General features: G+C 60.3%; 2 protein-coding genes across 5 annotated transcripts in view; both read right to left on the bottom strand.

Moving 5' to 3' along the window:
* EP400 (E1A binding protein p400) overlaps window positions 1-13,377 on the bottom strand; it is a 231,973-nt gene that overhangs the window by 164,128 nt on the left and 54,468 nt on the right. The window lies entirely within an intron of this gene.
* The window catches only part of ULK1 (unc-51 like autophagy activating kinase 1), a 29,542-nt gene continuing 18,175 nt past the window's right edge, over window positions 2,011-13,377 (bottom strand). The window contains exons 13-28 of one of the 4 annotated variants that reach the window (XM_050747681.1): window positions 12,993-13,137; window positions 11,495-11,555; window positions 10,557-10,646; window positions 9,903-10,028; window positions 9,223-9,371; window positions 9,033-9,137; window positions 8,328-8,596; window positions 7,894-8,087; window positions 7,423-7,532; window positions 7,202-7,345; window positions 6,105-6,289; window positions 5,730-5,902; window positions 5,519-5,637; window positions 5,021-5,178; window positions 3,884-4,019; window positions 2,011-3,811 (exon numbers count right to left, since the gene is read on the bottom strand). In XM_050747681.1, the coding sequence (XP_050603638.1) occupies window positions 3,756-3,811; window positions 3,884-4,019; window positions 5,021-5,178; window positions 5,519-5,637; window positions 5,730-5,902; window positions 6,105-6,289; window positions 7,202-7,345; window positions 7,423-7,532; window positions 7,894-8,087; window positions 8,328-8,596; window positions 9,033-9,137; window positions 9,223-9,371; window positions 9,903-10,028; window positions 10,557-10,646; window positions 11,495-11,555; window positions 12,993-13,137 (2,220 nt within the window). In that variant the 3' untranslated portion in view covers window positions 2,011-3,755. Of the gene's footprint in view, window positions 4,020-5,020; window positions 5,179-5,518; window positions 5,638-5,729; window positions 5,903-6,104; window positions 6,290-7,201; window positions 7,346-7,422; window positions 7,533-7,893; window positions 8,088-8,327; window positions 8,597-9,032; window positions 9,138-9,222; window positions 9,372-9,902; window positions 10,029-10,556; window positions 10,647-11,494; window positions 11,556-12,992; window positions 13,138-13,377 lie in introns of all 4 variants that reach the window. The other 3 variants (XM_050747682.1, XM_050747679.1, XM_050747680.1) reach the window with 3 other exon arrangements.

Here is a 13,377-nt window from a genome sequence, read left to right as displayed (position 1 = left end):
GGCACCCAGGGGGCCACAGTTCTGTGAGAGTGCGGGCACCAAGGCCTGGTCCCGCTGGCTTGGAGTGTGCAAGGATGAGGTCCCTCCTGCACTGCCACGGCTTCCCCTGGGCCCACCCTCACCACCTGGCTCTGGCACATGGACCTTTACAGCAGCTTTATTTACCACTGCCCAAACGTGGAAACAACTGATATGTCAGCAGGTGAAGGGAAAAACTGTGGTACCTCCAGACAATGGAATACTATGCAGCTCTAAAAAGAAATGAGGCCAGGCACGGTGGCTCATGCCTGTAATCCTAACGCTTTGGGAGGATGGATCACTTGAGGCCAGGAGTTTGAGACCAGCCTGGCCAGCGTGGCAAAACCCTTGTCTAAAAATACAAAACTTAGCCAGGCTGGGTGCAGTGGCTCAGGCCTATAATCCCAGCTACTCAGGAGACTGGGGCACAAGAGTCGCTTGAACCTTGGGAGGTGGAGGTTGCAGTGAGCTGAGTTCCTGCCACTGCACTCCAGCCTGGGCAACAGAGCGAGACTGCCTCAAAAAAAAAAAAAAAAAATGGAAATGCGCTCCCAGGCCCTGGGCATAGTGTATGTTCCCAACTACGGGACATTCTGAAACAAAAACAACTATGAGGACAGGAAGATCAGTGGCCAGTGGAGCTAGGCTGGGAGAGGGGAACAGGTGGAGCCCAGAAGACCTTAGGGTGATGTGTGGCATGACACCTTTGCAACACCCAGTGTATATCGAGTGACCCCATGATGTGAACTGCAGACTTTGAGTGGTAACACAGAACCTGTTGTATTAGAAGTGTCCATGATTTTTGAAAATCTAAAATATGAATATTGGGTTCAACAGCAGAGACAAAGGCACTGCACGAAGCTGACCTGTTACTGACGGGAGAGAGGGCAGATGTCTCTGTACGTCCTACTCAATTTTCCTGAAACTATAAAACTGCTCTAAAAATATTAAATTCCATGTTTGCAGTGACTGTCTGGGCATTTCTTTACGTTACAGACGTACCAGGAGGACCACAGCGCCCACGGCCTGGCAGCTGCCGCGCCGCACCTCACCGGTGCTGAGTGCAGCTGCTCCTGTTTGAGGAGGCTGTTTGGAAGCAGCCCGTCTTGGGACTCAGAAACAAGGTCTCTGCCTTCCCCTTCCTCGAGAACACCAACCTCTCAATGAACTTTCACTTCTTATTGCGGTTAGCAGTTTTTAGCAAGTTATTTTTATCTAATAAAAACAATACACAATATACAGTTTAAAAAATGCAAACCCTACAGGAGTTCGAGACCAGCCTGGCCAACATGTGAAACCTCATCTCTACTAAAAATAAAAAAATCAGCCGGGCACAGTGGTGCATGCCTGTAGTCCCAGCTACTTGGGAGGCTGAGGCAGGAGAATCTCTTGAACCTGGGAGGCGGAGGTTGCAGTGAGCCAAGATTGTGCCACTGCACTCCAGCCTGAGCAAGTTACTCGTCTCAAATTAAAAAAAAAAAAAAAAAGGGCAAAGGATTTAGATGTTCCTCCAAAGACACACAAATGGCCGCCAAGTACCTGTGATGCTCAACGTCAGGACCCCTTGGGGAAATGCAAATCAAAACCACAAGGCGAGGCCTCGGAGGCCCAGCTGCTCAGCGGCTGCAGTGAATAGTCTGAGGCTTCTTGGAAATTCACCCAGAGCTCCACGTGGCCCCTCCTAGGTGTATCCCCCAGAGGAGTCAAAGCAGGTGCCCAAAGCTATCCCAAGGTGGGTGCCCTGCCCTGTGGAGTCTGCTCACCCTGTGCAGGACCTCCAGCTTGGCGGGAGAGGCTTCCTACAGCACAGGAGTCTGCACTGTCCCTCACATATCCAGCTTCTGCCCTGGGGCTCTGCTCCTACAGCTGTGTCCGGCCATTGTGGGCACCAATGGAGGGGGCCCTGGGGCTCCTGCGCCTTGGCTGAGAAAGAAAATGATAAAACCCTGAGAACAGTGACAAGCCAACGAAGACAAGAGGTGACACCAGCCCAACAATTCCAAAGGTTTATTTCCTTAAATTGATATTACACAATATAACGCAAAGGGCAGGAAATCACACAAAATTTGCTTTAAAATAGACAAAGGGTCCAGCACTATCAACAGAACATTCAACCAGGGGCGGCAGTTGAGGCGCCCAGGACCTGCTTGGACACACGCACACGCGGCCGCGACGGAAGCAAGAGGACCAGGACGCCAGGCAAGATCCCCGTAGTGCCAGCTTCCCAAGACTCAAGATTCCAGTCGGCCATGAAGCAATAAATACTAACATGCCCCACAAGGTGAGAATAAAGCCATCAAGGTGATGAGGAAGAAATCACGGGGATTTTCTTCTTCTAAGTCCAAGCACAGTGGCAATATTTCAAGTATTGCAAAGAAAAACACACATGTGTGTATTTTTGTCTGTTATGTGGTGTGTGACCCTGGAACCCCCCGCGTGGGTCCATGGCCCCACCGCTGCCTCCCGCAGACTGGGGACTCGTTCAAGTATCTACTGATCCAGGCTGGGCAGACCAAGGGAGGCCCAGGCAGGGTTTGCAGCACGTGCCCGCCTGGAATCCGGAAGGCAGGCCTCTCTGCGGACACCTTCAGTGGCCCTGAGCAAGGCCGAGGCAGGGAGGGACAGGGCTGTCATCAGGCCTACCCTGCCGAGGGGCTGACACCACAGCTGGCTGTCAAAGCTGGACGGGGAGCTTTTGCATATGTTACTTTTTTCCTTGCATGAAGTATTCCCCTCATCTGCCCCCAGGCCCAGGTGGGGAGGGTGCTGGGCACACACCTGTCCTGCTGCAGCCACCGACCCAGGTGTGCACAGAGCAGCCTCACCTGCCGGCCATACGCCCCTGCGCCATCTGCCTCTAACCTGGCCCAGTCCTCGCCCTCCCAAAACCAATTCTTAAACACCTACAAGTTTTCTCCTTTAAAGAAAAAATTAGCTGCATAAAAATAAGACACATTTTAGGAATAAAGTGTGAAAGATTACAAGACGTATCCAGGGCTTAGAGAACACGGTGCCTCCGCGGCCGGTCCCTAGAGGAACGCTTGAACAAAGAACTGCCTCTGCCTCTGGTGCAGGGCCCCACTCACCCCGGAGCCAGTTCTCCCCTTGAGGTCCAGACCTGGGCAGCTCCGTGGTCCGGTGCTCAGGCTTGGGGGCCCTGGCATGTGTCCGCTTATGTCTATGTACAAACACCAGGCCACTGCCAGGAATCACCGCCCAGCAGTCCCTGGTGAGGTCCAGATTCTGTCTCTATCTGCATAAAGTGCTTGGGTGATTGACAAAGCTGGGTGGGTATCTCGGAGGGAGAGGCTCCTGGAGACTGGGGGACGCCGAGGCCGCAGGCTCTTCCTGGGCACAGTGACTGCTGACCTGCCCGAAGCAGGAGCTCGCTTTGGCTTTGAGTCGGCAGCGGTCTCAGGCCCTTGCCTGTCCTCCAGGGCTGCCCCGGGGCTAGAGGGTGGTGGCACCCACGCCTGCTGTGCCAGGCAGCCAGAGGGGCAGAAGTTCTGTGATCCCCACCTGTACAAGACGGGAGACACCCCCAAGCTGTGTGGCTCCAGGTGTGCTGGTTCTGCCCCATGACCTGCAGGGAGGCCGGCAGGCTGACTGTCCGTGGGGCCCAGGGCAGGGCTCAGCACCAGCGATCAGTGCCATGGGCTTGTCCCGAGGAGTCCAGCCAGCACAGAGCCCACCCTGCAGGGCTCGGCAGGACCAGGGCCCAGCCAGACCAAAAAAGGTCAGGCACAGATGCCAGTCAGCAGCGCCGAGAGTCTCCGCTCAATGCACAGCTTGCCTGTGGAGGGAGAGGGGGGAGCGTGAGGGAGACGCCCAGAGCCCTCAGCCCCCAGCCCAGCCCGGCACTCACACTTGGTGACGTTCTCGATGTCGGCCTGGTCTGAGAGCATGTGCTGCAGCCCTTCCAGGAGCAGCAGGGCCTTGTGGTAGCGCGGGACGCATCCCTCACGGTGCTGGAACATCTCGTCCAGGGCGGCCGACTGCACCTGGGGGCGAGGGCAGAGGCTGGACAAGGCCAGCTCACCCCACTCCCTCCCAGCGAGGGCTGCCCTGCCTGCACCCATGGCAGCGGCCCAGGGGGGGCAGACAGGCCCTCAGGGCAGTGACATGGGGGGGTGAGTGCTGGCACAGCCTTCGGTGCAGAGGGGATGGTCACAGGGCCAAGGGGAGACGCTGCCTGGAACCAGATGACCCTGGCCAGCACTGTCAGCCCCACCCCAGGACAACAGAGTGCCCGCCAGTCAGTCAGTGTCATTGCTGCTGCTGCCTGGCCTGCCTGGGTGGGAAGCAGGGGCAGGAGGGAGGCTGACTTTTCCCCTGTTTGTTCAGCCTGCATTTTTACTGCATGCATACATTTTCTTAAAAAAGGAGACTCAGGCACTCATGAGTTTTTGCCTGTAATCCCAGCATTTTGGGAGGCTGAGGCACGATGATCACTTGAGCCCAGGAGTTAGCGGCTGCACTACACTTCAGCCTGGGCAACAGTGCAAGACCCTCTCTTAAAAAAAAAGAAAAGAAAAAAAAGGTGGAACCCCACCTCAGAGGCAGAGGAAGCTCTTCAGAGCCCAAGCAGGGAGCCTGTGCCCGCGGTACCAGCTGAGTGCACCACACTTCTAGGCAGGTTGTCTGGGACCAGGTGCTGCTTCTGGAGGCTGACACCTGACTACGAGGCCTGAAGACCAAGTCTCTCATTTTACAATTGGGGAAACTGAGTCTCAGGAAGAGGCATGGCAGGATGCACATGGGCCATGGCACCCATGCAATCAAGGATGCACCCAGCCAAGCTGTAAGCGCCTGCAGGAGGCCGGGGGCATCACGCTATCATTTCAAGACCTCCAGAAGTGACACCCCTGAAAGTCTCACCAAGCTGTGGGCATCAAGGTCCCCTCCCAGTGCAGACAGCCGGCCTGGAAGTTCCTGGCCCCTGCCCCACCGGTGTCTGTCTGTCCTGTACCATCTGCCCCACCGGTGTCTGTCTGTCCCGTACCATCTGCACGGCGTGGCTGAAGATCAGCCTCTCGGCAGTGATGCTGTGGACGCGGTCCAGGAGCCGCTGCTTGTCCAGGAAGAAGCGCTGCAACCGCAGGCTCAGGCCCTGGCAGGACACCACGCTGGCCTTGTACAGCTCGTTCAGCCTGCGCACCACTGCAGAGGACGAGGGTGGTCGGCTCCGGGTGCGGCAGACACGGGGCAGGGCTGGAGTGGTCACGATCTGCCCTGCGCACTGAGCGAGCACGTCCCTCCCTCCCTGCCACGGCCCTGGCTCTCCGTGGCCTTCAGTGTGCGGCCAGGCTCAGCACCTCGTCCCGGGTGCCATCCGGCCCCACGGCCTCTGTGCCCTGCACGCTGGGCCAGGCCCCAAGGCCTTTGCACCTTTGCACAGGGGCCTGCTCAGGCAGCCTCCCTGTCACCCTGTCACCCGGACAGTTGCAAGGCGGGCTTCCTCCCCAACCCAGCATGTGGGTTGAGCGGTCACAGCCCTCACCCTGCTTCACGGTGGACGACAGGCAGAGCTTGCCGGCCCGGATCTGGTCGATGGCAGTTTGCAGGCCGGAGGACAGTAGCTCGGCCACCTTCAGGTACAGGACCAGCTGCTCCGCAAAGCTGGGGGTGGCAGGCAGATCAAAGGAGGCAGGTTGGTCCTGGCCCCCAAGCCACCACCTGCCCCACCCCACCCCAGCCCTGGCAGCACCCACCCCCATTCTCGGCTCAGCAGGCTGATCTGGTCGGCCACCACACTCTCCTGCAGCTGGTACTCAGGGCCCCCGGCCGCCTCGCTGGCGCTGCCCTTCAGGGCTGCGATCTCCAAGACGTGCTGCACGAACAGCAGCGTGAAGCGCAGGCCACGCAGGATCTCGGTGTGCTCTTGCTGCAGGAAGCGGTCGTCAGGGTAGCACATGCTGCCCGGGCTGGGAAGAGGCTTGTCTCCCTTGAGACTCACTGATGACGCCTTGGGGAGGCAGGGCAGGGTCCCCTCCCTTGCTGTAGACCGGGCAACTGGGATGTGCCCCACCTGACACCCCACACCCGCTCCAGCCAGAATGGAAACCTTTGCTCACTCCAGCCCTCACCTCCATGAGGGTCTCCTCAGGGAGGTCGGGGGCCTCGAAGGTCACAGCCCCCTCCAGGTTGGCAGCAATGGGGTCGGCAAAGCTGCAGCTATGTCCTGGAGCAGGGAGCTCGGGGGCTGGGGCCTCGCTGCAGGCCCCAGACACCAGGTGGCGGGCAGAAGAGCCAGCGGAGCCAGTGGAGCCCACTGCAGGGAAAGGGCGGTGAGGGGCATGCCAGGACAAGCAGACACCGTGGCCCCCATCCCCCACAGGCTCCCACACCTCCAGGGCCCAATGTGCCTCTGCCTCAGTTTACACCCTGTTACCTCCCAAAACTCTAACAGGAGAAGCAGAGCAGGTCCCTAGAGCCCCTACTCAACCTCTTGCCACTCACCACAACCCCCAGGTCCCCAGCTCCCCACCTCAGGCCAAGGGCTGTGGTGCCCATCAAGGGACCCTCTGGGTATCCCGACCCCCAGCCCAGATCTGCCTGGGAGAAGGGCAGCTGCCACTGTCTGGGATGGGGTAGGTGGGTGGCCTGGGGTGCTACTGTGCAACACGGGTGGGCCCGAGGGCCAAAAGGACCTCAAAGGGCAAGGCAGGCCACCCTCACTACGGGGCTGGCAGGTGACCCCAGCGATGGCAGCCCCTGGCCAGGACCAGATGCCCACAAGCCCACCCCCCAGGCAGAACCCACAGTGGGGACCCAGCCAGGCCCCAGGCCCAGAGCATCCCCACACGCCACTGGCTGGGGAACCGAGGGGCACGCCTGTCTGCGACTCCTGACCAACACAGCACAGCCCACGGCAGCTGGGCAAGGAGGCCACAATCCAGACACCGTCCCTGCTCAGCTCATGTTTTGGGGATAAATGGGAACAAGTACCTATCACTCACAGGTTGAGTGGCAGGGGCCGCCTGCGGGGCAGGTACCAGAACCACGTCCATTTTGTAGACTGGGAGACAGAGCGTGGGTTTCTCAGGGGCCTGAGCTGCTTCCTCAGGCACCCCCAGGCTCTGGGGGGCCGCAGTCCAGCGACCCGAGTTAAAGGATGCCCCCCTCCTCTAGGGCGCTGCCACCACCCCAAAAGGGACAGGGCCTCAGCCTAGCCAGCCCTCACCTGAGAACATCCTGGTGCGGGGGCCCTGGGGCGGCGTGCTCCCACTCGGGGGAGAGCCCACGGTGAAGACTACCGGGGAGGGGCTGCTGGCGCCCCCAGCGCGGGCTCCTGGGTGCAGGCTCCCTCCACAGCCAGCTGAGGGTGCTGGGAGAGCAAGGAAGGGCTCAGGAGCATCCTGGCTGCCCGCCGCCCCCATCCCACAGCCTCTGAGCCTCACCCACCGATCTCCATGGGCTTCTCCTGCAGGCTCTCCGTGCTGCCCGGCTCTGGGGCTTGCGTCCCAAACGCTGCCTTAAGGAGCAGGTCAGTGAGGCGGCTGGTGCTGAAAGACCTGCGGGAGGGTGCAGGGCTGTGCTGGGGGCCCGGCCCACTCCGCCCTAACTGGACCTTGAGGGGCCCCTCTGCAGGCCAGACACACGTAATGCACGGTCCCCTGGCCCACCTCGAGAGGCAGGCACTCCTGTCAGCCCAGCTTACAGGTGGGCATGGTGAGGCTCAGGATGGGGACCTGCTGGGAGTCTAGGGCCAGCCATGGGTGGGCCAGGCTCTGGCACCCAGCCACACTGGGCACCCACAGAAGGGCAAGGCCAGGTTTTTCCTGTTCTACCCCCAAGAAGTACACAGCAGAACAATGCAGGGGAAAGGGGCAGCCCCCTCAGCAGCCCATCCAAGGCCTGTTCCCTCCAACTCACCGGCCAAAGGGACCCTTGGGGTCCTCGCCTGGCCGCAGGCCAGGGCCCAGTGGCTGACCATGGAAGGGTCCCACCTCCGAGAGGTCGGGCAGTGTCCGGTTTCGAGGGGGCGCCATCACCATGCCCTGCCGGGCTAGGAGGGCCAGCAGGTTCTGGGAGCTGGGGGTCTTTGGGAACTCGAAGGAGGGCACAGCCTAGGAGGACAGAGATGGGGTGAAGACTGCCCCGCAGGTCTGCAGCCCTGGGGCCCAGTGCCTGTGGGAGGTGGCCAAGTTGGCAGGAACTGGCAAGGTGTGTGGGAGTGGACTGAGCATGAGCCCAGGCGGGGGTCAGAAGGTACAAAGCTGCCTTCCTCAGTCTTTGTTCAGGCCTGGCCACTCCCACCCGTCTTCCCCAGGGCTCTGTGCCCCTCGACACATGGCAGCGCCCATTACCTTGGTGGGGGAGCCCAGAATGGGGGGCAGGGGGTTTCGCTGCAGGAAGTCGGGCAGCTTGGGTGAGCCCCGCAGGTTCCGGCAGGACTGCAGCCCGTGGGACGGCTGGGGAGGGCTGGCCTGTGGGGGGCTGAACACGGCTCCCAGGGGGTCCGTGGGGGGTTTGGGCAGCTTGGGGCGGACGACGTGCAGGTCAGACAGGTTGGGGGCACTGTGCAGGCGGCAGCCCAGCCCGGAAGTGCGGGTAGAGTGCTCGGGCACAGAGGAGCCTAGAGAGGAGGACAGGCCTCGTCACGACCTTCCGGTCCAGCGGCCCAGCCCTAGGCCCCACTGCTGCCACACGGAGGCCCCTTGGGGTAAACGGTAAGGCCCCACTTTTTTTTTTTGAGACAGAGTCTCACCCTGTCGCTCAGGCTGGAGTGCAGTGGTGCGATTTCGGCTCACTGCAAGCTCCGCCTCCCAGATTAAACCTGTTAAAGCCACTGTTAAACCTGACCCCCAGCCAGCACAGAAGACCGGCACAGAGGGGATGAGAAACCTGCCCCAGCTCACACAGCCAGGAGCTGGAGAGGCAGTTGGCTTCTGTTCCATGAGCTTCCCTCCCACTCCTTTTCACTTGTTAAAAGCAAGGGTTTTAGACCAGGATGACAACATGAGTGAGGGAAGTCAGCCTCGCACCCCCTCCCACCTCCGGACTGTACCTACCTGGACGAGGGGACCTGCCACCCCGCATCTCCGCTCCCTGTGGGGAGGGCGTCCCACTCCAGCCTGGCCGCTCAGGGATGGTTCCAACTTGGAGAAAAGAGAGATCTGCTAGGGTCAAGCTGGGACAGAGACAGCCTCCTCGCCCACCGCCTAGAGACGCCCCTTCCCAGGCCCCAGGCTGCAGGCGCACCTTGAGGGGATGGCGTGTAGGGCCGGCCCCCACCCACAGACATCTTCCTGGCCAGGACGCCTCCATGCTCAGCGTGGGCAGGAGGCGAAGGGCTGGCCCTTGCAAAGCCCAGGGGGCTGGTGCTGCCTGACCTGCGGACGGCAGAGGACCTGGAGACAAGGCAAGTATTAGAGGGGAGGCCTCAGCAGCCCAGGACCCCATGCCACGCCAAGTGGCTACAGTGCTGACAGATGGCTCACCCTCTGCTGCACTCTGTCCAGGTAACTGGCCACACAGTGGGTGTGTGTGAGCAGCTGGCCCCTTAGCATTCCTGCCCAGGGCACCAACCCAAGGCATCCTCACCCTAAAGTCTCCGTGCCCTGCCAGACACCCACTGGCCCACACAGCCTTCTGTGAGTTCAAAGAAAGGTACCCTTTCCTCCCAACATTTACTTCTATTAAAACTGGCCAAAGTCAATATTGATTTTATAAACACAAGAGATTTTACTGATCAGAAAACTGTCAAAATAACTCTAGAAACCCAAGACATCAACAAAGTGAATAGTGGTGCTGAGTGACACAGTCCACAGTCTACACAACTGCACATGGATGGCGACCCTGTCCCTCCATGGAAGCCGTGGAAGGGCTCCTGCTACACACGGCCCTGGCCATGCCTGGCTACCTGGGAGCTCTGCACTCACCGAGGTGTTTGGAACTGGGTGGGTGACTGCAGGTTTCGCTCGATGCGCTGGTAGTTCTGCACCTGCGTGGGGACTGGGATGGGGACGGAGGCGCCGCACCTGCTGCTGGAGAACGGGCCAGCCCGGCTGTGGCGGAGAGAGGTCAACATCATGACAGACACTGGGGTCACAAGAGGCTGCGGTCATGGAGCTGGGGCACCAGAAGAAAGCCCAGGCCCAGACTTCCTAGCTACGACAGAGGCCACCCTGGGCCCCATGCCAGGTCTGAAAAGAGCCGGCTTCCGTGCCTCTACACACACCAGCACTGTGGCACCTGCACCCCACCTGGACTCCCAGTCTGCACTCAGCCAGTGGGAGGCCACCCTGGCTGGGGCCCTGGCCATTCCTGGCCCCACAGGCTCGGGGCTTACAACAGGACTGTGCTGGCCCTGGCATCCCTAGTTGGTTTCCTCATTCACCTACTCCTGTCAATACCCCTCCCACTATAGTCCCTTCTACAGGACGACCCAGCAGACCCTGCAGTCCTGCGAGGCCTGGGAGAAGGCAGGGCCCTCTAGACACAGCAGGCCGGGTCTGGCTGCGACACACAGGAAGCCCAGCCTCCAGCTGGGGGACTGTTCATAGCCCCATCTACCCAGCCTGGGCCCTGCTTACCCTGAGGGACTAGGGGAGCTGCTGCAGGGTGGGGATGGAGATGGGGTCCGGCCGTGGCTCTCCAGGCCCGCAGAGGCCACCAGTGAGCTCCTGTAGGGCAGAAGGGAGGCCAAGGGCATTTTTTTTTTTTTCGAGACAGAGTCTTGCTCTGTTGCCCAGGCTGGAGTGCACTGGCACAATCTCAGCTCAATGTAACCTCTGCCTCCCGGGTTCAAGCTATTGTCCTGCCTCAGCCTCCAGAGTAGCTGGGACTACAGGCATGTGCCACCAAGCCCAGCTAATTTTTTGCACTTTTTTTTTTCTTTTTTCTTTTTTTTTTTTTGGAGACTGGGTTTTACCACGTTGGCCAGGATGGTCTCGATCTCCTGACCTCATGATCCACCCGCCTCGGCCTCCCAAAGTGCTGGGATTACAGGTGTGAGCCGCCACAGGCCAACAACATTTTCTTTTTTTTTTTTTTTTTGAGATGGAGTCTCGCTTTGTTGCCCAGGCTGGAGTGCAGTGGCACCATATCGGCTCACTGCAAGCTCTGCCTCCCGGGTTCACACCATTCTCCTGCCTCAGCCTCCTGAGTAGTTGGGACTACAGGCACCCACCACCACGCCCGGCTAAGTTTTTTTGTATTTTTGGTAGACACGGGGTTTCAATGTTAGCCAGGGTGGTCTCGACCTCCTGACCTTGTGATCTGCCTGCCTCAGCCTCCCAAAGTGCTGGGGTTACAGGCATGAGCCACTGCGCCCGGCGGTCAAGGGCATTTTCAAGTCACACGCGGCACAGAGCTCAGCCAGCCCTGTGCCCCACCAGCCCCTCTCTGCAGTGGACGTGGCAGTCTCAGCCCTCCCTAATGGGCTGATGACTCCAGGCAGGGATAACACGGGCCACTTCCAAGGCCACAGTTCCTCTCCCCTAAATTACAGAGGTAAGGGATGGGGGCTCACCCACTGCACATCAGGCTGTCTGGCGGGGGTTTGGCACTGGGCGCCTCAGCCACCAGGTCACCTGCAGGGGGGAGACAAAGCTGGGCCTGGAGTCCTTGCTGCCTGCCCAGGGCCACCCCACCCCACTGAGGCTCTCTGCTGGATCCCCACACACACTCCACCTTGCAGGGGCCTCAGCTTGTACAGCGGCCTTGCAGGGTGCAGAGCCTGGGCGGTACGGTCCAGACTGCCTCCTCCCTGCCAGCCCCAGGCCAGTTCCGGGAGACCAGAGCACTGCCTGCCCCCCTTATCCCCACTTGGATTGTGTGCTTCCTATCTCCAGTGTCCTCAGCCCCAGAGACCCCCTGGGGCCCTGCCCCACAGCCTTCAGCCAACTCCAGGATGGGCGGGGGAGGTCAGGCATCCACAGCCCTAAGCCTGGGCCCAACCCCGTCCAGGAATACCCAGGTTCCCGCCCCCAAGGAGGCTCTGCCCGGCCCCTGGTGTCTGTCTTCCTGTTGCCCTGACAGCTGGCAAAGGACCAAGGCCCTCCCTGGGTCTGTCTGGGGCTTGGCTCAGGCCTCCCCACCCCCGCAGGAGCCATGCTGACGGGAGATGCGGAGGGCTCTGCATGAGTCATTGTGTCCCTGGCAGACACAGGGACCAGTGCCAACCCAGACCTCCAGGAGCTTTGGGACAGCCAGGGACAGAGTGCAGGGCCTTCAGAGGAGCCACAGACCCCAGGCCTGCTCCAAAAGTTTAGGCACCTTCTTTCAACAAACACGTGGGCAGCCCCTGGTCACTATGGAGCAGGGGTCCTCCAAAAGCCAAGGAATAAACCCACCTGCAGGGTGTGGGGGCAATAAGAGCTGCTGAGAAACAAGGTAGGGGTACACGGCGGCAGTGTGGGAGGAGCAGGAGGTGAGCGTCCCCCACCCATCTGGAAGAGCAGCACTGTCTGGGGGGACCAGGCCTACAGCCTCCAACCTCCTACTGACTACTAGGAGGACCCGGCTCTGATTCCCAGACTGTTTTTTTTTTTTTTTTTTTTTTTTTGAGACGGAGCCTGGCTCTGCCGCCCAGGCTGGAGTGCAGTGGCCAAATCTCAGCTCACTGCAAGCTCCGCCTCCCGGGTTCCCGCCATTCTCCTGCCTCAGCCTCCGAGTAGCTGGGACTACAGGCGCCCGCCACCTCGTCCGGCTAGTTTTTTGTATTTTTTAGTAGAGACGGGGTTTCACCGTGTTAGCCAGGATGGTCTCGATCTGCTGACCTCGTGATCCACCCGCCTCGGCCTCCCAAAGTGCTGGGATTACAGGCTTGAGCCACCGCGCCTGGCCCCCAGAGTGGTTTTAAGAGACGCGGCCTCCCCAGCCAAGCGGAGCTGATGCTGGTGGCTCCCAGGGGCCTACCCTGACTGCCCGTGAGTGGGGACGGGCCACACCCAGTGCATCCAGTACGTGCAGTACACTGTCCCTGCTGCACCCGAGGCGTCACCTCCGAGCCCCGCGTTCTCCCTGACCTGGAAACTGCGCGGGGACCATGACAAAGTCGTCTGTGTCACAGGAGTCCTTGCTGCCGCCAGAGTCCCGGGAGCTGTGCAGGAAGCCAGCGGCGTCAGCCGGCGAGGTCAGGGTCTTCTGTAGCTGCTGCATCTCGCCCAGGGACTGAGAGTCAATGGAGGGGCTGGTGAGCAGGTCTCAGGGACACAGACACTCAGGAGAGCAAATCCCCCCTCCTCTGGGACGGCCCAGAGCCCCAGTAAAGATCAGGGGCGCTGGGGCTGAGAAGGGCTGGGGGCATGTTTCTTCCCGTGCTCTGCTCTCCTCTGTACTTCCAGAGGACTCCACTCAAAGGCCGGCCTTGACCTCGCAGGGACAGGCCCCCCGATGAGCCACTCCCACCAT

Source organism: Macaca thibetana, chromosome 11 (assembly GCF_024542745.1).
Source record: "Macaca thibetana thibetana isolate TM-01 chromosome 11, ASM2454274v1, whole genome shotgun sequence".
In the NCBI taxonomy this organism is placed as follows: domain Eukaryota; kingdom Metazoa; phylum Chordata; class Mammalia; order Primates; family Cercopithecidae; genus Macaca; species Macaca thibetana.
This window is presented reverse-complemented; position numbering and strand designations above follow the sequence as displayed.